Source organism: Falco rusticolus, chromosome 5, assembly GCF_015220075.1.
Source record: "Falco rusticolus isolate bFalRus1 chromosome 5, bFalRus1.pri, whole genome shotgun sequence".
In the NCBI taxonomy this organism is placed as follows: domain Eukaryota; kingdom Metazoa; phylum Chordata; class Aves; order Falconiformes; family Falconidae; genus Falco; species Falco rusticolus.
This window is the reverse complement of record NC_051191.1, coordinates 55,126,665-55,150,761: the sequence shown is the minus strand read 5'-3', so window position 1 is coordinate 55,150,761 and position 24,097 is coordinate 55,126,665. Positions and strand designations below refer to the sequence as shown.

The 24,097-nt window shown below is 37.0% G+C and overlaps 1 protein-coding gene across 7 annotated transcripts in view; it reads right to left on the bottom strand.

Annotated features, from left to right (window-relative positions):
- Positions 1-24,097, bottom strand: part of LOC119148087 (putative RNA-binding protein Luc7-like 2) — a 35,446-nt gene that overhangs the window by 2,956 nt on the left and 8,393 nt on the right. Inside the window, exons 2-10 of one of the 7 annotated variants that reach the window (XR_005104299.1) lie at positions 21,913-22,007; positions 11,119-11,217; positions 10,160-10,270; positions 9,341-9,484; positions 8,098-8,274; positions 6,434-6,567; positions 5,746-5,837; positions 4,850-4,879; positions 3,781-3,975 (exon numbers count right to left, since the gene is read on the bottom strand). Coding sequence is in view for 6 of the 7 variants with exons in the window: in XM_037387715.1 (XP_037243612.1) it covers positions 2,288-2,297; positions 3,781-3,975; positions 4,850-4,879; positions 5,746-5,837; positions 8,098-8,274; positions 9,341-9,484; positions 10,160-10,270; positions 11,119-11,217; positions 21,913-22,007 (953 nt within the window). In the remaining variant the exon portion in view is untranslated. Of the gene's footprint in view, positions 1-1,646; positions 2,298-3,776; positions 3,976-4,849; positions 4,880-5,745; positions 5,838-6,433; positions 6,568-8,097; positions 8,275-9,340; positions 9,485-10,159; positions 10,271-11,118; positions 11,218-21,912; positions 22,008-23,746; positions 23,818-24,097 lie in introns of those variants that run through there. The other 6 variants (XM_037387718.1, XM_037387715.1, XM_037387713.1 and 3 more) reach the window with 6 other exon arrangements.

The following is a 24,097-nucleotide window of genomic DNA, read 5'->3' as shown; positions in this document are numbered from 1 at the left end:
TTAGCACAAGAAATATTTTAAGGCACAATTTGCCTTATCTTAAAATAGACACAAAATTATGTCAGATAAGTCTGTAATGAGACTCATGAGACTTACATCTGACCTAGTAATCTAAAACAAAGTAAAATGAAGCCCCACCCTATGACTTCCAGGACTCTGTTTGTCCATACAGTATCTTATGGCAGCGCATTAGCCCACGTCACATGAATTCTTGTAAGTGGGCTCAAGCATACTGATACAACCATCACACAATTTACCCATATTTAGGCCTGCTGTCATGATTGATCTTGCCAGCGAGGATGCATCTCAACATCTAATTGCAAACATTCACTTTCACATTGCAAATCAAGAAGTACAAGTTATGTATTTTGTTTCTAATGAAAATATAATTAATTTTAGTTATTTGGAACTTACAGCTAACAGTGAGGAAAAGCAGGGCTTTATTTAGACGTGCTTTTGATGAGCCAGTAATTCAAGCCTGGGTAGACTAGGGTTCCTATTACCATAGGCATGTTGCTGTCACTACCAGATGCGTTCCCATACCAGGTGCGTTCCCATTATCTTAACCACATTGCTACTGTTGCCAGATACTCTGTATATGTTCAGTTGTGCCCACAGAGTGTGGATGTCTGCTCCTTCTACTGATAAATTTGAAATCAGATCCCAGCCATTAAGATACTTAAATCTAGCCACCTGTTCATAGGGTGAATGATGATACAGGTCAAAGAAAAGAGGTTTGCCAGACAAATTTATGTATTCCTCAGATATAGCACACAACAAACATACCTTTACTTTCAAAATGAAGAAGTATCTTATGAGGTGGCAGTGTCTAATTTTATGTGAAAGGTTCTTCAGAAAATACTTTCTGAAGAAGGGTGGACAGGAAGACCAGAAGCAACTGCAGTTTACTGCAAACATAATACTCACTGTGTGTTTGCCTGTGATAATGCTGTTATACAGAACAAAATGGGAAAATGACTTACAGGAGAAGCACATCAAAGTGCTTCTCTAGTACGGAGTCTAATTGCCTAGTACGCTTACATGTTGAAGCCATAATGGATGTGACCAAAACTGAAAAAAACCTCTCAGACACAAAAGAGCTTTTAGAGCACGATTCAGCAGTCTAAAATAACTGTATTTTATGGTACTTTAATCAAGCCCAAAAATCACACTAGAAGGCTTTACCGTCAACGTAAAATGATGCAACTCTTCCCATGTAGCAACCACAACTCCACACTTCTCTTAAGGCCCTAGAATTAGTGACACCATGGGCTGCAACAGCTGCAGCTTTCAGCTTCTTTCTGTTACTTCTACTGTCACAGTGCTCTTTTGCAAGGATTTGGTAAAAGCACTGCGTTCCCAGATTTGAATTTATTTGGTTATTCAAAACCAAAAGGCTCCCTGAAGAAGCTGACTTTGCTGGAGTGTGTCTTTTATTCTCCAGAGTATTCTTGGCCAGAATTCCTTGGACAAATTACTATTTTGAGCTTAAGACAGTCAGGCTTGAATAAAAGTATTATCAGGATTTTAAGAAATTCCTATCAATCAAAAAAAAACCCAAACACACACAAAAAAGCCCCACAACCAAAAAAGGATTTGGCAACAAGTACTTCCCTGGACTAGAAAAAGAGCTCTTGGGAGACAAGTTAGTATAATACATTTGAGCCTGCAAATTCAAGTTTATTTTTGATTCCAGCATCAACAGTGGTATGGCATTCAACGGAAACATTTCTCCCACATTCATGTGAAAAGCAGCTCTAAAGGCTAGAACAGCATCTCTAAAAAGGAGAGAGCCTGGCTGCAAGTTCAATAGCTATCCAGGTCCCAATGCAACAAGATCACAGCTCTAAGGATTCTTCAGTCTCTTGAAAACATAATACACATAATTTAAGAGCAAAAATATTGTTTGACTTCAGAGAAATAAGAGGTATGAGCTGCTAATGATGGCACATTTTCCCCTCAAGTTCACAGTAATGCAAACTTCTTATTTGTACCAGGGATCCTTCCAACACAGATGTGTCTCATTTCTTCAGGGCAGAAGCTGACATCAGGAGATATATTTACAGTACTGAATATGGTAAGGTTAAAATCTTGTGCCCTGAAGTATATTTTTTAATTCATTCACACAACACAAGGCTTGAAGGGCTTATTCTTTGATAGTATCTTGCAAAAGGACACTGACTTCATCTTCACATCACCTTGTGCTTTTTCAATTCACCTTTGGCAGCTGAGACTGACATTTACTGTTGTATGGACAGCACCAATGGACCACACCTTTTCCTTGTTCTTACACATTTCTGTGCCAATACAGAAGACAATGCATCATTTCCATTGCACATTTCATACTACAATGAGAATCCTAGAAAAATCAATGAGTATAGTTTTCTTTGAAGGACTGCAATTGCGTCTTGCAAGGCTGAACTTCCAAGCTGAAGAATTAAAGGCAATTTCAGCATATGCTCTACACACTGGTTTATCCAAGTTAACAAGTGTACTGATTTAAAGGAAAATGTCTATTTTAAGACTGAAAACCTATGGGTTTGAAGATCTGCTAATCTGCTAGTGTGAATGGCTTGAAGAGGCAGGCTCTTTAGGATAACTTGTAATGATAGGCTACAATCAAGATGGAAATTGCTGAATCCAAAATGTTGACTTTAGGACACTAAAGAACACTCTGAAGAATTTTAAATACTGGACCCTATTGATTATGTGAACTAAAGCTTAAATGTCCAGCGCTCTATCCACCTGCAACAAAAAGAAGGAAACAAAAGACTTGGACCAACCCTATCTTTTATGCTCTCTTACAGAGCACAATGGGACTACAGTCACCTACCTACTCCAGGAAGAAAGCAGCTCATTTTTACGGCAAAGAGCCCAGGAGATAGTTGAACATATTCAACATACACTTCTCCATTCTCGGTGATGTTAAGTCCTAAAATCATTTGAATTATAAACCCTGCATGGGTGGTCACTTCAAAACCAGATCTTTTGTCTTCTTGCAAGTGAACAGTCTGTCAAGGGTTTAAGACTGGGAACCCCATACACTGTACTGCACTCAAATCTAAGTCATGGTGGCTGACCTATACAAGAAAGGAATCCTGGTTATAAGCAGACCTCCCTACCACATGCTTCATTGTGCAATTCCAACACTCTTCTAAATCATGCTTACCTCACTCATCTAAAATAAACCAGCAAATCCTCAGGAGCAGAGAGCAATCAAGTCATTCAAAAGCAACAGCCCCACAGTGCTCTCTACAGTAATCCTTCAATGAGATGTTGAGCCACTTTCCTTGCAAAGCAACACCTTCAGATGCAACGCAACAAGTTTATTTCAGGTATAGCTAAACCTGGTTTTGTCTGGTGCAGTACACAGCTGATGGGCTCTGGTACTGGGAATAAAAGCCCAAGGGAAAATCCAAATGTATGATAGTAAGACAACTGCTGATATCCCTGGGTTCAAAAGGAGATCAGCTGTTTCACTTTCTACACTGCAGGAAGCTAGTAGTATTATTAACTTGACACCAATACCTTATATCACTCGTCCAAACCAGAAATAATACATAACACTACTATTTTTATTTAAAAAAACAAACCAAAACAAAACCCCCCAAACGCTATGGTATGTCACATGTCAAACCACAAATATGTTAAAGGTGTAACTGAAATCTGTGACAGTCTCAAAACGTGTTTAAATTACCAACTGGTAAATGTAAACTATTTAGTGTGAAAATTCTCATCGGGCATCTAGTAAAAGTAATTTATTTCTAGCTCAACATTTACCTCTTTTTGGAGCTGCGTTCTCGGCTTCGCTCCCTGGAACTATGCCTGCTTCTATGATGGCTGCGACTCCGGCTGCGGCTGTTAGAGCGAGACCTGTGACGATGGCGTTTCTCACGGGATTTGGAGCGAGTTCTTCTCTTTCGTTCCCGGGAGGCTGAGCGAGACCGATGTCTGCGGCGATCTCGGGACCTAGATCTAGGAACAGAAAAGACTTAAACCAGACACTGCATTCACCTAGCTACTCCATCAGTGCACTGTGAACACTATGCACTCCATGCATAAGCAAATCCATACAAAGGATGGTCTGCAGGGTTCAGAGCTACCGCATTGTCTTATCACAGGCAGAATGGAAAGCCTACAATTATTTAGATATTTATATTAATATTCTAATTAATATTTTGAAAGGAATTAAACATCTAGAAAAAAAACTGTTTAAAATTTTAAAATCTTGTCTTCCTCAGGCAAAGTTGTGGAACTTCATGATACAGTGATAGGGATCATCTGCCAGAACCTAGGTAATATGATGTTCTGAGAAAACAGAACTCTATCCTTCCCCATAGCTACTACAATAAAACTAGTCTGGAAGGTTCTAAACACCATACAAATTAATGATTATTTTTCTTTCCTTAAAAAAAAAAATAAAAAATCAATCACTTTGCAATAATACTTCACCAGTGACCTTCAACTGTGCAGGTTAGGAAGAAAGCCTGTACTATTAATGGGTCATCTCTTGAGAGTTAACCTGGTGCTTAGGGTTTTAAGAACATGGATTTTCACCGAAAGATATTCCTCTTTCTTCAAAAGAGAAGCCCGTGTTTAATTCTCTGTGTTATAAGTGTTATTTGGGACAAAAAGTTGCATTGTAGTAGCCACAAAATATATGTATGTGTATAAACTCAGTAGCATGGTGATAAATACTGTATAAACACAGAGAGATGATTATATAACAGAATGCTTTGTCTGTAAAGATGGATATCTTAAACTAATAGTTTCTAAATAAATTTATAATGTTCCATCTTGTGAAAGGCTGGCTTCACTTATGGTATTCCTTGTCTGCAGATTTATATACCTTTTGGTATGTTTGCTGTGGGATCTGGACCTAAAATAAATGGAAAATAGTAAATCAATTTTTCTTACAGAACTTATCAATTAGAGTACAATTTAGTAATAATAAACCAGACTAGTTGGACCTGTTACTGCATTTCTTATTTTACTAGCAATTATTTAAAGGTCTTTTATTTGGTGTGATCATTTTTGTAACATACTTACCAGGAAACACATCCCTCTGACAATTGTTTTGTGTTTGTTGTTTTTTCATTTATTTTTGAGCCCACCATACTATGAACCCCAAAGAAAATCTAACCTGCCTCTTTATTCCCACTCCTCCCACAGAAAAAGCTTACAGTTCAAGTCAGTGCTCCCTTATTTGTCAGGCATGTATTATCAGACTGCAATAGATTTCAAAAGTTTATATTGTTGACGTCTGAAGCTAACAGGTCAAGAGAACTGCAGTTCAGATTCCATTCTGCTCTAGCCCCACAAGGCCTGGAAACTACTTCACAGAGGAACAGGGAATTACTTTCCTCAGTCATACATTCAACTACTTCCAATATCTAATATCTATAAAGAAAATAACCTCTATCAGATGTTAGAAGCTCACATGCATGTAAGCTCACATCTGTCAGGTCTCAAAACAAGGTACACACCTGAAAATCACCTCATTCAAAGGCCATTTGTTCAAATATGTAGAGACACTTCTATCTGTAGTTTTTAAAAAGGGCTTTCTATAAAAGCAATTGACATTTTAAGAGTTGGATTGAGAGCGAATTTCATGTCTTTTTAAGTTTCCAAGGAATGCAGACTATTGTGATTCTTCAGATTTAGAAATGTGTACGAACTACATCACAGTTGACCCATTAAACTTAAATTAGTCATTATGTATACGCAATTAAAATAGATCCCTACCTCCTTAGTTTCTCCCTTTCTTCTCTTTCCCTCTCCTCTCTACGTTTCAGACGTTCCTGATTTCGTTTCTCTTGTTTATCAGCCACAATCCTCTAAAAGCAAAGGAATACATTAAGTTACATTTCAAAATTTCTCAAAGGAAGGTGCTATAAAAATAATCTAGACAGTTAACATTCAGTTCTCTCCCTCATGTATATTCCCTTTGCTGTGTGTATATTATTCCCTCTCTCTTCCTCAGTATATGTATCTGTGGGTTTTTCTCCCCAAGAAACAGAAGTTATTGCAGAGGCGCTGCAGCAGATAGATAGGTGTTACAACAATACCTGAAATTTATAGTTATATTAAGTTTTCCACAAAAGGGAAGTCAGAGCAATCAGTCATGCCTTTAATGTGAGAGTTTCTATGCCAATCCTATCATATTTTGGCTACTGGGGAGAGATAGAAAGGAATCAGAACTGGGAGAGTTAATTGTTTTATTAACTCCTTCAGCTATGCTGTGACATAAAGAAATCCTTAGTCTTAAAGGACTTGGTTGGACTCATAGCTAGTTTTGAAGCTACTTGTTTCCGTATTGTGAACATGAGACATATAATTAGAAAGGATGCTTCAGCTGATAGCCCCCAGGTTGAACTCACTACTACTGGGGACAAGGCACGCTCAGTAGAGGGCCCTCAGATGTGGAACTCACAACTGGAGATCTGGCCAAACCCAAGTCTCGCCACCTTCTGGACATGATGCAAGAAATTCAACTCTTTGTAAAGACCTTCTTCTGAGATGTGGAATTGCCCCAGCAGCATCTTGATTAGATCTCTGAGGAGAGCTCTGAGGAAGGAGGGGATAGTTATTGTTTTCTTTTTTTGTTAGCGAAGTACTTCAAAAGATTATTTTATTGATGCTTTGGGAATGTGAAATAATTATCCATGCATTTTTTTTCCAAATGGTGTAAATCATCAGTTATTTCAACCCTTTATGTCAAATTGTATCTATACTTCCTTGTGCAATATCAGTAACTACAAGCAAGGTTTCTTATTCAAGTGACTCTGCATAATTTCATGGAGGGATGATAGGAAGCACACACGATCTGTTCTAGACATCTAAGGCTTAAGTTACAGAAGCTGTATTTGGGAGCCTAAATTGCCAATGAAGTAAACAGAAAGAGTTGGGATTTCCAAAGGGTAAGTCTCAGTATCCATGCAAGACAGCTGGAATATTATGAAATAGAGACCAAGCCAATACATTCAAACTCAGTATCAGCATTTTCTGCTTATAGAGCTTCAACTCGTTTAGCTCTTGCCTTTAGTGACTTTTACAGTTAAATGCTTAATTGAGCCTTGCACTCCAGAATTTGCATAATAAGATGATAAATGACATCATCTTGCATCCAAATCCATCCTCCTGAATACCAGAAGTCTAGAATGTAATTCCATTAAGTCTTCTAGTATGTGATTTCTGGTCAAGGTAGTGTTGTTTAGGATAATATTCCAACTGGATTTCAAATCTTCAAGCTACAGAGAACATGCAACCTCCCCATAACAATTATTTCAATAGCTAGCCTGACTTCAAGATATATATCTTTTTGTATTCTGGCTTTGGATAGCCACAGCCTTGAGCTGTTGGAACTTATTTATTTCGTCTCTTGTCAGTTAAGCTGCAAAAATTACTTAAAAAACCAACTCATTTTCAGGTTTTGGTAACTACAGAATGAGTGTCACCTCCTAATCTTTGTCTGGATAAAATAAACAAATAAGAGTTTTGATCTTTCACCACACAGCAGGCTGTATGAGCTCCAAGCATTTCTGCAGATCTTTTTCAAAAAAAAACTTTGCGGTGTGTTACCATCCTCCCTATGTACTGGTACCAAAAAAGGAGGATTTCAACACCAGTCCTATTAAAATTTTATCCTAATTAAATAAATCAAGTATCACTTGCTTAGGTCCATTACATGTTGTATTTTCAAGAGATTCATTATTACTTTTAGCCAAACAACTGGCTAAAAGTGAAGTCCATTTGGCTATCCCTTGTGGCTGCCACATGTTTCTGCATCACTGTTATTCAAAATACAGTTCTCCATTTTACAAGTAGAATCACACTCTTTGTTCCCAAGATGTCTTACTTTGAACATGTTTTAATATACCTCAGAGCAAAAGAGGTCATCTTATCAAATTATCCAGATAAAAGATATTAAATTAGAATGTTTAGTGTTTTGTAGACTAGTGAAATCCTAGATTTTAAAGTAATAATAAAAAAAAAAAATTCACACACTCTGAAAGAAATGTTCCATTAAGGTTGCCTGGCAAATAATTAAGTAGGAGCACACACATATACACACACAAAGATCTAAGAATGATTTACCCTGAGTTCCTCAAGCTTCTCTCTTATTTCAATAAATCCTAAATGTAGTTTTCCTCCAAAGTGGTCAGCAAGTCGTCGGTCATTGTCGTGAAGACCAAGGTAAGCTGAGCACACTTCACAAACCCGTAGCTTCTGCTGCTGAAAGCTGGAGGCAGGCATAGAATTCCTGTATACTTCCTGGGGGGGGGCGGGGGAAATATTGCTAATGGTTATTTCTCAATGCACAGAAGTACAAAGATCACATTTTACCAAAGATACGCTACGAACAGGTAAAAAAATTTAATGTACTCCAGCACACCCTTTAGTTAATTCACACTATTCATAAATCAACTGTCTCATTAAGATAGAAGGCAGGTTCCTATTTTGAAGATTGGCCATATTTAAAACCAGAACATCAGCAACTGGTTTTGCAAATTAAACAAAGTGGGATGGTCATTACCTTTACTTAAGATCATACTACTTAGAAGGATGAACAACCTTTTCACATGTGATAATGAATACAAATTAACACTACAATTATTATGTTAAACTATTATTTAACTATTACACCTGTTCCAATTCTGAACCCAGTTTAAATGAGCAGTAGTTTCCTGAGAATCTACCTGCATTTTAGACACTAATTAAACAAGTTATCCAAGCAAAATTTATCTACAGACACTCAGATGACAGACAGGTAAGACTGTCAGCAACCCCTCTGGTACCATTGAAACAACTGCAGATACTTGTTTCTATAAATGTAAGTATCTTTGTGAAATACAATATGGAAAAGCTCTTGGTGAATTCTGCCACCTGAACGTTACAAGGGTTGCATTGACTTGCCTGATACTTAAGGCACTGACTAATTATCTTTCAATGAAGACAATGGTTCAGTTCACTGAAGCTTTCCACGATGAGCCATGTCAGCACAGCACAAGGCACAAAGGATTGCCACAGCAAGAGCCATGAGACTGAACAATCAGCCCAACTGATGCAACTGCAGTATCCACAGATACAACTGGCCAATACAGCTAAACTAAGATAAATGCATCATCTATGGAAGTAAGTGTAATTTTAATAGTACAGCAGTGTATTTAAAGGTAGAAATTTGTAACTGTACAGGATGCTGCAAAGCAAATTATTTAGTATTATATGAAGTAATTAAGGAAATGACAGCAGATAAGACATCTTGCATTACACAGATGCCAACCAATTTAATATTGGACCCTGCCCTCTCCATCCCCCAAACCTTAAACAATCAACTTACTTCTGCTTCTCTCTTCTTTACCCGAGCCTTCTCCACTTCATCCATTACTTTTTGAGATTCTTCCACATTCCCATCAGCTCCAAGCTGTTCTACTTTGGCCAGAAGTTTCCCGATTTCTTCATTCAACTCATGAACTCTCTCAGCCTTGAAAGACAAAGAAAGGCTTAACACAGGAAATGGTTCTAATTATGGAAAACAATCTGAACTACTACTGAGTTATTATATACAAAATCAGTACAAGAGAATCAAAAGAAACATGCAGAGATAACTTCTCCAGGTAAAAGTGAAAGGTAAGTTGCCTCAGGTAAAAACACACAGAGAAAGGCTGAGTTACCAAGTCTATGAACCAACTCCAGAGCAGGATTTTGTTCAGAAAATTCAAGGAATCCACACTGTTGTCTACACCATAGTCTTGCAAAATCAGTGTTCGTACAACCACTTCTCCTACCACGTGCATATATGTGCAGAAAAATTATAATTTTTTTTCCCCCAGTTACAAGATCTAGAGAAAATCATGTCAAATTTTGTTTACTTTATGGATGAAGTTTTGATCAAAAAGTGTAAGAATTACTAAATTTGTATGGCACGGTATCACAGAGTGTCAACTTGCCTGAGCTCAAATAAATCAAGAGATCTCTCTTCCCTGTGTTTTCCTCTCCATGCTTTAAAGGCAGTTTTGGGAAGGACACACAAAGTGTCTTTTTTTTTCCCCTCCTCAGGATGAATTTTCCGATTTGATAGCTTGCCAAAGCCTTAAGTTGGCTCCTTATAAAAACAGGCCCTCAAAGAGACTTCAGGAACTAGTTTTACGTTGCTTACTTTAGCTGCAACTTCAGCACTGATCTCTTCCTGGGTTTCTGCTAGTCTTTTCTTAGCCACTTCTGTTCTCCTGTCACAGTCCGCAATAAACGACTGCAGGTGGTCCATTGCCTAAAACATCAATAAGAACACTGATCAATGCTGTCCAGAACATGAGTATTTCATTAGCCTTAACACTTTCCAGGTTTATTAAGACTTAACTTTTTCTCAATTAGTGAAAGCTTTGTAAAACAATAAAGTAGCAGTTTATGGTGACTAATCACACGCATTAATGCACACTTCACAAATCAGTCTACATGTCATAGTTCTAAGTATTTGCAGAAATTTGGAAGTGAATCTGTCTTAAGTCTTCTCTTAAGAAGTGAGCATTTCTAACATGCATTAAAATTCTTCAAAGGATATTCAGGTTCACTTCATCCAGCCAATACATGCAATACCATAGCTTTTTTCACTAGGGTCTTAAGCTATTAAGCATATTAACACTACCCCTCTGAACAACAACAAAAACCCCAACACTTTTTGTGCTAGTGGAGACTAACTTTCTAGTTGGGAGTTCAAAACCGTATTACTCAAACTATGGTGTACTAGGACATAGCATATGATTTTTCTATCCCCTATACAAAATTACTTTCTTCAATAAGCATAGTATGATTCTCTTCAAAGCATACAGAGCCTTAACATTTGCTTGCTATAACACTAAGACAGCATCCAGGTTTATGATAATTTGTTCCTTGGAAGGCTGTTAACAGTTCTGCCTAGAGCCAACTACCAATACTCATACATAGCCATGAAGAGGCATGTATCCTTTCTTTATCTAACAGTGCCAATGGTTTCTCCCTCTTTCTATAAAATTACTTTCCAAAAGTTTTCCCTCTGTCTGCAAACTTTTGTTGCTCAGTTTAATCCAACTAGGTACAAAACATTGTGCTTCCTCTTCACCATTAAGACAAAATACATACATCAAGCTCAAAGAAGAAATCTTGATCTTTGGATGCTATTTCATAGTCTGCCCTTAATGCCAGGTCATGCACCTTCAGACATTCTCCAAGGTCCATTCTCTGAAAAGAGACAGAGGGGAAAGTGGCGTGAAACTTTTCAGAAATGTTACAAGGAATGAAGTCAGCATGATTTTCTTCAACAGTCAAATATTCTGAAGCAAATCATCTTTGCTATGGGAATGACAGGACAGTTTAATAAAGCTGTAAGACAATACTAGATCTTTAATAAAAATGCATGAATCAGGAAGTAATAAAAGCAGACAGAATGAACAGCTTATCTTACCAGGATAGCTGTTTGCATTAAAGTATCATTAATGTTCTGCAAAACTTTTGTTTTATTGAAAATTCAAAAAAGTGACTGAAATGGGACATCCTGTATTGAATTAAAATAACTTAGGAAAACCAAGCTCCCTGCAAATAACTGGCCATTAAATGGTTCAAATGCTTGATCTGAACAGTCTGCACACTCTATATGGTATGTGTTCCAGTTATATTCATCACCTGAAACATCTACAACCATAGCACCACTTTAAGTGCTGCTTAAAAACTGTTCTTGAAACATTTCAAGACAGACAGCAAAAAATCAAATCCTGGCAAAACACTCTGCAGATGAGTGAAGATAAGCAGAGTGTTGGACTATGTTCAAGAATCGGGGAAAAAAAAGTATAGGTATTTTACTTGTAATCTAAAACCATTGTAGGAAGGGTAGGCAAGAAGCGTGAACTTAAAAAACTAGGCAGGCTGCATCACTAATCTTGTATGCAACTCCACTGAGAAGAGTGCACCTAGAATCTTACTAAGTAACAAATACTGGTTTAAATTGAAATTTGCATACCACATAGCATAAGGAATTCTAATTCCATCTGTTCCATGAAAGTTTGGTGATCAAAACAAAGCAATGTGCACATGACCAAAAAACCCAATTTGTAATGGAAACATAACTGAATAAAACCAAGGCACGCTCTCTGCAAAAGCATAGGTTGATATATAATCATTGAAAGTGATTATTAGTTGTATCACTTAAAACCAGCAGTTTCAGTTAAGTCCATTCTTAGCACTGCTCACTTAATACGAAGAAACATTAATCCTTTCTTAACACTGAAAGCCTGTAATTCAAGTTGAACTCTGATGGAAAAAGTTGTTACTGTTGTAGTTTAGTAACAGTTTTAGAACCAAAGCTGAAATGATTAATAACCTGTGTTGTGAGTTTTGTAAATAAAAGATAGATTTTAACTCAAACTTCGGGCAGTCATTTGGACCTGAGCCAAATCTTTTTTTTTTTAAGCAATTAAGTACTTGCATTTAAGTAGCAATTCAAGCCTCACAAGTATAGTAAACCCCCCCCAACAGCAACTGCTTTCAACTTCTCAAATCATCAGTTAGATGTTTCAACAAATCCATTGAAGTCATTTTCATGGAAGTTGTTGGTTTATTTCAAATGTTAAGAGACAGAATAAACATTGTTAAAATACAGAATTTTTAACTTCAAAGTTTTTTATAAACTAGTTATTTCAATACCATTCAGCCACCATAAATCTGTTTTCCAGAAAACATTTGATTGCAATAGAGAACATCTGACTGCAATACTGAAAAAAATTAGCTCGGCCTTTTGCAACTACACAGGGCCTCAGCAAATGTGTTAACTGATGCAAATCCACAAAGACCTTGAAGCTGAGTGAAGTATTACACATATGTATTCCCAAGTCATTAGATGCTGACATTATTTAAACTGCAGCGTTCTTTCAGGAAAATACTTCAGTACTAGGAAAGCAATATGAAAGAATATTATTTCACATAGTAAAATTATCTGAAAATAGACACTTTAAAAAATCCTCCTAAAATTGTGAAAAGCTTGTCTTTATGCTGATCCATTTAAGGTTAATTTGTAAAACTCGAGGCCAATCCTGTTTAAGTGAAGCGCTCCAGTTCTAAACGCATGGATAAGGCTAGTGACACACTTTAATAGATCTGAGTACAATGACAAAAAGCCTGAAACACATCTACCACAGCATCAGAAAAATGCTATTCTAGTACGCAATCTACACACACTTAGAATAAATGCATTAAAAACTTCCATCACACACTAAAAATTGCAGAATCCACATAATACTACTGTAACACACTGTTCACTTTACTTGTGTTTTATGCTTCTTTTCGCTCTATTTGGGTTGGATTTGCCCTCCTTAAAAAAGAACATTTTCTGATTTCTTCTTACTGGGAATTGTAAATCCATAGCCTGAAAGGATGGTAATGACTCTAAGCAAGCATTACTACTGAAAAAAATTCTGTCCTCCCTTTATTACTGCGCTGTGCCATCCCATGGCAGCACATCTGCCTGTGCAGTTAAATACAATCAAGGCACTGACTGGGTAAAACATACGTTAGCAAATCAAAAACAGAGGCAATTTTTCAGCAGTGTACCTTTGTCCAACTGTCAGGCAGCCACACAAACAGATGGGCTGACAGTATGTAGGGGGAAATGTAATGGTGGACTTCAGCAGGTCCCTCTTACAGTTATCAAGATGCCACTTCAGAAACTCTTGAATACCTTCACTAGTATTAGCAGGGCTGTTACAGAGGATTTCTTTTTGTTAGATGTCTCAATCAGAAGACAAAAAATGTTGGCTCCCCTTCCCCTTTTTGATCTAACAGAGAGCAGTATTACAAATACTCATGTGGCATAACAGACAGAGCGCAAGAACGAACAGGTACAAGAGAAAAGGATTCTTTTTCATTAGCTTTGCTGCTTAAGAGGTTGTATTGTTGTTGGAACTGCTCCTTAACACTATTCTAGTTTTGGCTAATCCTTTGAAAGTACCTTTGCAGAAATATTACTACTAAGTTTCTGTCTTAAAAGTTCAATTAGCAAACCCCAATGTAGAGACATAAAAGAAACACCTTTAAAACCCTTAAGCCAGTTTGCATATCAACTGCAAAATCAGGCTAAAAAGTGCTTCTCCTGGCATAGATCATGCAACATCAGGCAAAGACAACTCATCTCAGGGACAATTCATTACTGTCAAAAGTCTATGCTGGATCAGGATTGCAGAGCACATGGCTAGCTGAAAAGTAGATGGACAACAGATGGAAATGGACAGAAGATACAGTAAGACACATTATTTTTCATTTTCCACATGTCCATCTTGTGATTTAGTGCAAAGACGTGCCCTCCCCTAGAGGCAAAGAAGCAGCATTTGTAGTCAGCCATTCAAAGATCAATTAAATTTGAACGGAAGATGGCTAAGAGGGGGACTAATGTTCAGACATTGAGCTACTAACGAAGCCTTAAAAAGAATGCACATAAATTGTATTTCACTGTTGATACACTGACTTTCAGACAGACTTACACTACTTAAAGATATTTACAGAGGAGTCCTGATAAGTAAAGCAAATAAAGGTGAGAACATCCAAGTCCACAGGCTAGACATAGCTGAAGTTCATTGAATATGTGAAGCCATGCTTTAGGGTTTTTTGCAGTTACTGAACTTCTACTGAAGATTAAAACCAGAATAAAACCCTACATATTTGGAGAATCTTTCTTACAAGGGAAAGCTATTGCTGAAGATTATTCTAGAAAATAGTCTAGGCAACCAAGAGGCAAAGCAGGGTGTCAGGAGTCCTGTTGCTATTGCCAAGCTCTGCTTAAGAAACTAGTGCCTTCTACCGATAACTTCATCGTTTTCTGTACTACTCTATTTCTCAGCGTTAGACAGGCAATCAAAACTACTTGATTTCCCAGAGCTGAAGTTTAGACAACTTGTCTTTCATGCCAAACAACCTCATAATGAAATGATTTAGTAATAATTGTCATCTCACCCAAAAAACAGAAAGAATGCCTTTGGTATTAATACAGAAATATTGATTACATACACTGAATTTAACAACGATGCATAGCTCTGCTTCAATCAAATCAGGTTAAAAAAAAAAGAAGATAATCACATGAGTATGAATAGATATTGAAGAGCAAGCCAAGGACTTAGGCAATAGAGAACTTGAAGAGCTCATCTGCAAAATAAATGTGCACTCAAGAGTAGCTGACACTAATAACTGAATCTGAGACTAAACTCTGATGTGATACTGCTTCTGGAACATGAAATTAAGGCAGCTTGCTTTTTGGATCTTGAGCTACCTACAGGAAAATTCCCATTTTGGCACTTTTACTACTACTACACATTCCTTTGACATCCCATATTATATTGCTGAATGTACTCTATGGAGTACAAAAAGAACACAGAAAAGCCAAAGCTACTTAAAACACAGAGGGCTGATGTTGAGCCAAGTGTGACATAGTATCACACACTATCAATGCTTCTAAACCCAGCATGGATCTTTGATAGGTTTTGAAAGAAGATACTCTGGGTGGTGTTTATGTAAAGAATTCTTTCTAGCTATAAAGATACCTTTACCAAAGCAGTTCACATTCAGCAAGAGAAGGATTTGATTGATTGTTTAGGAAGCTCTGACATTACTGGAAAACGTATATTGGAGCAACCTGATCTCTCCCTTTATCAACCTGCCAAGGCACTCGCTGGGGTCTGTATGAGAACACCCTGGCCGCTGATAACAAGAAGCTGCAGTTAGGACTCTTTGCTGAGATCCTCCTTATTATGAAAATTACTTTTCATTTGCACTAACAATTCTGTTTGACAGATTTTTAGACTTGTGATAAAGCCCATCCTTTCTCACAGGCAGCACGTATTCAGAAGGGGAGCCTTTAAGATCATAGAACTTGTAGGATTTCACTAGCAGGAAAACAGTGCTGATCTAAAAAAAAGAGGCAGAAATTACTAAGTTACTGGAGACCTTAGCAACCACTGATAATTCCAGGTATCTTCAGAAGTATACTATTTTAAAGACATTTCTCCCTTTAACCATACTCTCACTTCTGAAGACTTCAGGTCCTTAGAATAGATCTTCACTGAAAGACAAAGATAGCAGCAGTCTTTCTCACTTTCAAATGAGGTATTTCAGTGTTCACGTAGTAATCTGTCTTATAGCCTACGTAACATATTAACATTGCAGTTAGATAACCATGCAGAGAGTAACAAAACCACCCTTCACCTAGATAAATTAAACCCATTAATGTGGAATATGGTACAATCAGTTCACTTTCCTGGCACTGGTCAAAGAAATAAGAATATGTTTTAAGAGACTGTCATGATCACTTGCTAGGACAACAAAGCACTTTACAATTCAGCACCACTGGGCTGAAGGCTACAAATTGAGGTAGCTCATGCAAGCCTAATTTGATTTCATTTGTGAAACTGAATTTACATGATCAAATCAGTTCTGAACTGAAAATCTGATACCCTCCAGAAGAATGCCTGCTTTTTGTAACACCACAGCAAATAATCACACTGGCACATCTAGGTTTTCAGCATAGAAATAGTTCCACTGAGCCAACAGGAGTACTGGCAAAGAAATCAACTCCAGATTAAAACACCTTCCTAACACCTATCTGCAGATGTGTCAACTACCCAAACTTCTCTTCCACAGTAAAAGGAGATCTAGACAGTACAGTCAGTGAGCCTAAATGGATTCAGCCCACCTTGAGAGGGATACCCAGTGTCAGTTGACCTGAATCTTCCTCTGGGCTCCACTGCCTAGGATCCCTTCTGACTGTAGTGCAAGCTTCCACGCCTAGCTCCTCAGCTGAAACCTAAATTTAGATGTCTTAATCTGGAGCTGAATTCCATCCCTAATAAGCTTAAAGTTAATCATGTATTAAAGTATGTTGCTAAACCAACGTCTCAATCAATACGGTTTTAGTCAGCAAAAGTCCTGAAGAGCTGAGTGCAATAAATTCATGAGCACCTGAAGACAGGCTTAAGTTCAGGACTGAGCTGACAGGGCATACTTTGAAGTCTGCATAAATAAAATGCAAGAAGCAATGTTCTTCAATAAATACACATAAATACAAAGGTAATTCACTGAGGAGAAAGGAGTTCCTCAACCATGGTTTGCAAGACCACGTACAGTATTTGTGAATTTTTTTCACCAAGGAAGCACAATCAAGCTACTAAGAAAGTCAGATGGCTGCAGAAGCGTTGAACTGCTTGGGCTCATAAAAGATAGCTAGTGGGTTACTATAAATATTCAGGACATTACTACTTTTAACCTATTAAAGGTATTTGCTTTAAATCTTCCCACCTTGTAGTTTTCATTAGTACTCAGCTATTAATTCAGAAACATACAAAGATAGAGAAAACACATTCTTATATATCTTGTAAAACCTGCTGAAGACAGCACAGAGCTTACATGCAGAGAATGGTGCTTAATTGGTTTGTACCATTACAAGGGAGTCATCTGAGTCCTACATACAAAGCTTCAGTCCTAATCTCATCATACAGATAAATATAAACAAACATTTTTGTAATACCGATGAAAAACAAATCAAGAACCATGACTTGGAAAAAAAACTCAAAACATCCACAAGCCCGATCATCAGCATCTATTAAAGATAAAAAAAACTGCCAAAGTGTTAAACCTTTAAGGCAAAAGATTTTAAATAAAAATTGCTAAGTGGTAAACTATTCAGTGTGCCAGTAGCCAGGATTTGCAAAGTCTTACGCATCTCTTGTTATAAAATTCTCAACTGGAAATGGATGAACCAACTCTTAAAACTACTGACATGCATGTGAACCAGTGCCCAAGCGATCATTATGAAAAAGAAGCAGAGCACCAAAGCATGAAAAAATGTCAGTTAAAAATAGAAGAGCTTTTGTAAGAGGCACTGTCAAAAGCAGGTTCTGAACAGGCACCGTTCTACAACCTTGACTAGAACATCACTTCTGTGATCTTATCAGTTTATTGCTTGTCTCACACAAGCTTCAAAACACATTTCAAATAAAAAGATAATCACAAGGCATAACAGATTTGGAATTAGAATTTAATAAACTTCAAGAGGATGCAACAATTTTATCTTTGTTTACATTTTTGCTGTTGGGACACACTATTTTACCAATACCTTCCATGTAGCTCATTATTCCCATTGCCCTTAAAAGTGGACCACAAAAAAATCCCAACCCGTATTCTCTCTGTTTCTCCCAAAAAAGTGACACAAAATCATCTCCGCCAGGCACTAAGACACCTCTGATGGACTGACTTCAAATTTTCAAGTCTACAAAACCTAGCAGCACAAAACCATGTCCCTAAATAAAATGAAACAAAATAAAACAGGAATGTAACCCAAATCTCTGATTTAAGTAGGTAACAATTGAAGTTCATTAACAGACTAGACAAGTCTATCCAGAAAAGTGGAATAAGAGGGTAACTGATACAGAATGAACTGTTCCATTGGCAACAGCAGCTAGAAGAATTAAATTACAGAATACATAAAATTTTTTTATGGCTTTACACTCCTAAATAAAATATTTAGGGTTCCCTTCAAGATAATTTTCTTGTTCCTTTAAATACAAACTACTCTGAGGGAGCAAGACATAGAAAAGTGCAAAAGCAAGCTCAAAAAAATAGGAAGCTGTGCATTGTTCTTAACCTAGACAACCTAGTTTTCCTAGTAAAACTCAAAACTTTACTAATTTGTATGGATGCTTTTTTCCTGAAATGTTTCTAATGTTAACCAGAAGGTAAATCTGATCAAAGAAACGTGAGGGAAAATACCAACTGCAAATGTTCTGCAGGAGTCTATAAAAATAACAAGAGACTTTGCATAGTATTCTTAAAAATAAGCGCACACTTCATCTAACAATAGAAGAGATAACGCATGCAGAAATCTGGACAACAAAGAGAAAGTCTCCTATCTTTTAAGAAAAGTATACACATACTACTTCTACCAATACATAGCAGCCTGGGGAACATGATTTTATTGTCAAGAGAAATCAATTCCTTGGCAGAGTTTTGGTTATTTGGCCATTTGGCCATTAAGGAAAAGAACACACTAAATTAACAGAGCCTACTCATATGAGTCATTCTGTTTCTCTTGCATTATCTGTGAATGTCCTTCCTGAGTGGTTTTGAAAGCGTGGGTAAATCAGAACAGCACAGAAGTCTGGGTTTTGCAGATGGGAACAGCAATACGCAGTTTGTAAGAATTGCGCTATCTTGTGAAACACACACACACACAAAAAGGGCAATTAATGTCCAGTTATTTCCAGTATGTCCCCAGAGAATTTATTCTTTCAGAAGCATAAGACTCTGGACTTAAATTAAAAAAAATAAAAATTCACTCAATCTTTGTTAACTACAGACCTTGAACATGCAAATGCATCAAAATTTTCCTATGAAAACTCCAGTCATTTTCCAAAACAATGATAAACTGTTTAGTCACACTACATCCTTCTTGCCCTTTTAAAAACTGCTATTGAGAGAAGATCCATTTCTTCAGACCCATGATGAGGCAAAAGCAGAACATCACATGGGTCAGATAAAGCCTGTCTCTTACGAGTCCCTTTCTACTACTCCCGCTGAAAGGATTAAACTAGTCATTGGTTTTTTGGACCCAGAATTGCATCGTTGAACACATTTTGCAGTATGGTGACTAACTGCATCATGATGAGAAAGAGGGAAAAAAAAAAACCCAAACCCAAACAAAATTAAAAAAAAACCCAAAACACAACACAAAAAACCAGAGAGGGATATTCATATTCACTGAATAAGCTGTTTAATTTAGTACTCCAAGAGCAGCAGCAGAATCCAGTATGAGACAGATGAGAACTTCAGGACTTAAACTGGGTAAGTAGGCTCAAACTACGTGCTTGGTCTGCACCATAAGAGGCATTACTGGCATGATACCTACAACTTTGTAAGTTCTAAAGATAAACACTTCATACTTCTTAAAGACAGCTGTTCCAGAAATCTCTGCTTATAGAAATTAGACCACAATGAAAAGCTGTAAAATTAATCTTTTAACAGTATCTTCTTATGGATTCTGACCAATGATTTTGTATGTTTTTAGAGCATACTGGTATATCCCGTATCGTCCCCCATCCATGAGCTATTTTGCTCATCACACAACCAAAACACTGCACAACGTAACAGATGGGTGAAGAGGAACACATTCTTCTCCTTTCTCCCCCCCCCCCCCCCCCCATTTTGTTTCGGCAGTAATGCACAGAAAAGTTAAAAATAAAACTAAATATGCATTGAGGCACAATACATTGCTATCACTTACTGAAAAGAACTACTTGAAGGTAAGGAAATTATGTGCAACATGCAGTATCTTCAGTGCAAATTATCTTCAGTATATGCCAAACACACCACGTTAAATTCAAGACAACTGATTTCTGTGATGTGACAGAACTTTGCAATTCAAAAGAAAAAGCAATGTCTTTTAAGGATAGGGAAAAAATATATCAGGAAGCAGCAAGACTTAGGAAGCTCAACAACTGGGCATTTTCTATTCTGCTGCCTTTTTTAATTAAGATAAATGTTAAGTTCTCTAGTTCAATTCTACTCTTTATTTTGCCTCTTTGTCCCTGCTTCTCAGCAAATTACAGTTGTGCATACTTTTGCAGGGATTCTGAAGAAGGATGGACAGACTGCAACTGTTGACCTGTCAGTAGAAGTATCAAAATTAGTAAAACAAACAGAAGTAGTGTATGCATGCACCTTTGAAGACCCTTCAATCAACCAAAAATGTTATTTCAATTTCAAATCACAGCTACTTGGAAAGCATGTTAGAGGCCAGGTGACAGGGAAATCAGTTACCAAGTCTACATATTTCAGTTTTCCATTTTGCAAATTAATTTCATTCTGCATTTCATCAAAGGCTCTAGTCAAGTTAGCCATTCAGAATGATACAGCACAGACAACCAGTAACACTTCAAATAATCCTTAAGACAGGTTTTCCAGTACTTACTTTCCCCTCTGCCACAGGGTAAGAAGATGTGCCAACATCAATAAAAGCTACCAAAGCACAGCACTAAGAATTGTAGGCACACAAGACTCTGCATAGCATCATACTACATTTCTCTACAGTTAATTATTCTAACGTCACGGAACATCAGATTAAATAATCAATGCAACATAACTCACCTGCCTTTCACAAAGAATGTACTACTTTAATCAGGCACCACAAGATAAAGCACGGGCACACTACAAAGTTATGGCACGTGTCAAAGTCCCTTACTTGCTATCCTCAGAGGAACCACTACTACGGAGTACACAAAAATCCAAGTCAAACAAGTTACTAATATGCCATAAATCGAGGTTTTCAAACTGCCAAAGAATTTGTGAAAACAGCACAGTAACTGGATATTGTACAATAAGCATCACTATCATAGTAAATGTATCTCAGCTTCTACAAATGTAATTATTTGAACTTTCAAATGTTTTCACTAAAATATTTCTGAAGAAAAAAACCCCACCTCTCTTCACTATACAAATATTTGTGTGGGGTGCTTTCTTAAAACTTTATGTTGTAGTGAGAAAGTAATTTCCCGATTTATGCACAAATAATACTTCCTTTTTTTCTACTAGTTGCAACTGTACCAGCTCAAAACCACTTTGCTATAGTGCAATTCATGTACGTGGCATTACCTATTTCATTAAAGTTTTTTTATGTTACAGCAAACAATGTTGAATTTGCAAGTAATTATTAGCATACAGAACAGGAAACTTTGAAAAATTAACCTCATAATGTGTAAATCAGTTGTTTATAGAAGTTTCTCTGAACCACCAGAGAGCACTAGAAAAGATATTTGCTGAAAACCATGAAATTAAGAGACGTTACAGAGAACACATATGATTCGATTTCTCCATTCTTATCTAAATAAAACTCAAGATTTAGGTACATACAGTTCCAGAGAGCACATCATGAGGGCAGCAGTTGAGAAGGTGGCTCTTGCACACTCTGTCATCACTGAATTTGATTCGCTGACGGGTCGTGTCACCTGCAATATAGAAATCAGCACATTCCACATTAGAAATCTGGGGAAGCCAGGCATGTTCTGCAGGTTACATGCAAAGCATTAACCCTGCCCTGTCACATAGTGAAGGTCTATGGAAACTAGAACTTAAAACTATATGCTTCTTTGCCAAATAACACCAAAAACACAAATACGTGTTTTAATGCTCTATAATGCTATTTAAAATACCTCTCACACTTCCCTTTCAAAAATGCAGGGTGAAAAGTGCTTGAAACCAGAAAGACAACATTAGCTTAAAAACACTTTGCTACAACAGCATTTGTTAAATGAGCTATATAATGTTCTATTCAGATTTTGCATGAAATAGTGGTGTATTTTTATGCAACAATTAGCATATAAAAGCAGCCTCATAAACAGAAAATGATACACACTGAGTCTTCACCGAATCCCACCTGATACTCATTTTATGATTTTGTTCTTGGATGCAATGCACCCTCTTAATTCTGATGGGAGTAGCATAAAGAGTTGGCAGAAGAATGATTTTAAATGCTTACAAACCTGAAAAAAAGTCAAACATATGGACATAGCCTATATGCAAAATTATTTTACAGATGTTTGCACATCTCCGTATCATAAGCCTTTTGGGTTTTGTTTTTTTCTTTTCTACATGCTGCTTGTTGGGCTGGGAACATCTTAATTGTATCTTCATGGCGGGTTGCAGTTCCTGCATCAGCAGAAGCACCAACCTGCCGACACACTGAGGTCGAATTGTAAGTTCAAATAACCCCATCTTGGAGCAAGACCTAAAGTCTTCAGAACAATGTAAACAGCTGGTATTTTGGGGATTAGGCCAGAAATATCTTTTCCATCGAGTCATAACATAATTGTCACTATTTGAGATTTGGAAGAGAGATGACTGCTATGGCTCTCTTGTTGTTAAGATGCAGGCATGATAAAACATCTTACTCTCTCTCAGGAGGTATCTATTTATTAATTTTTTAAAACACAATAACTTGTTAAGATCTCGAGTAATTGAAAACCTACTGGTGAATTACTGAAGCAAGAAGGGCTGCTGAGGGCAGGGAAAGGGGGGAAAAGACATACATTGACTTCAGATAGCAGCCTTTTCCATTTCATCAAATATTTTAAAGAGTGTAGATCCATTTTGCAGTTATTAAAGATTTTTTAAGGCTTCATGACCTCTAACACTGAGAAGTTTGAATCTATTAAATAATTCAAGAAGCCAAATTCATTACTGAGGTAATGACAACAAAAGGGAATTAAAAAAATCAATCTCTTACTAGTCAAGCCTTTCTTACTATTATGTCATCAGATTTTTAAATATCAGTTCTATGCATAGGATGCTAATATATAACATTTTCAGATGGGCCAAGTTTCAGATTATTAAGCAAACAGAAGTTTCCAAAAACACCACATGTTTAATTTGTCTGCAGGATAAAACAGTTAAAACCTGTAATCCACATGCTAAAGACAGCTTCAAAGCAGTTCAACAATAGGTTTTCTAGAAGGTGAACTTACTGCTCAGTTATACTTACACTACTAAAAATTCAGAGCATTCCCCTTATGATCATGCCTGCTACTGCAGTAAAGAGTTTTGAGTTTTCCTTTCCTTTCTTTTTTTTGTTGTTTTTTTTTGTTTGGGTTTTTTTCCGCTTTTAGGAGGTGGATCCATATTTTTTTAAACACATAACTGCGTTTGTTCCACATTCATTAACACATCTGAAAAGTTATTGATAACTCACGGCTCGGCGAATGCGGGGCCTTTCTGACACTCCCTTGCAGATTGATGTAGGCAGGCAAAGATACATTGAACCTTTATAAATAAAACAAGGGGCCAGATTGTTCAGTTTGTATAGAATAATAGACTCTGCCAGCAATTTTAACACAGCATCTAGAAATACATGTTGACTGTAAAGATTCTTCTATACAAAGACACATGAACAAAATTAAGAAAAGTATTTTAAAAAATACAGCTGATTGCCTCATAGCACTAACCTACCAGGAATCAAGAAGTTACCAAGACCAGAAATTGCTGAAAGACTCACAGTTCCTTAAGTTGGTAAGCAGCATTTTCACAAATTACTTCAACATCT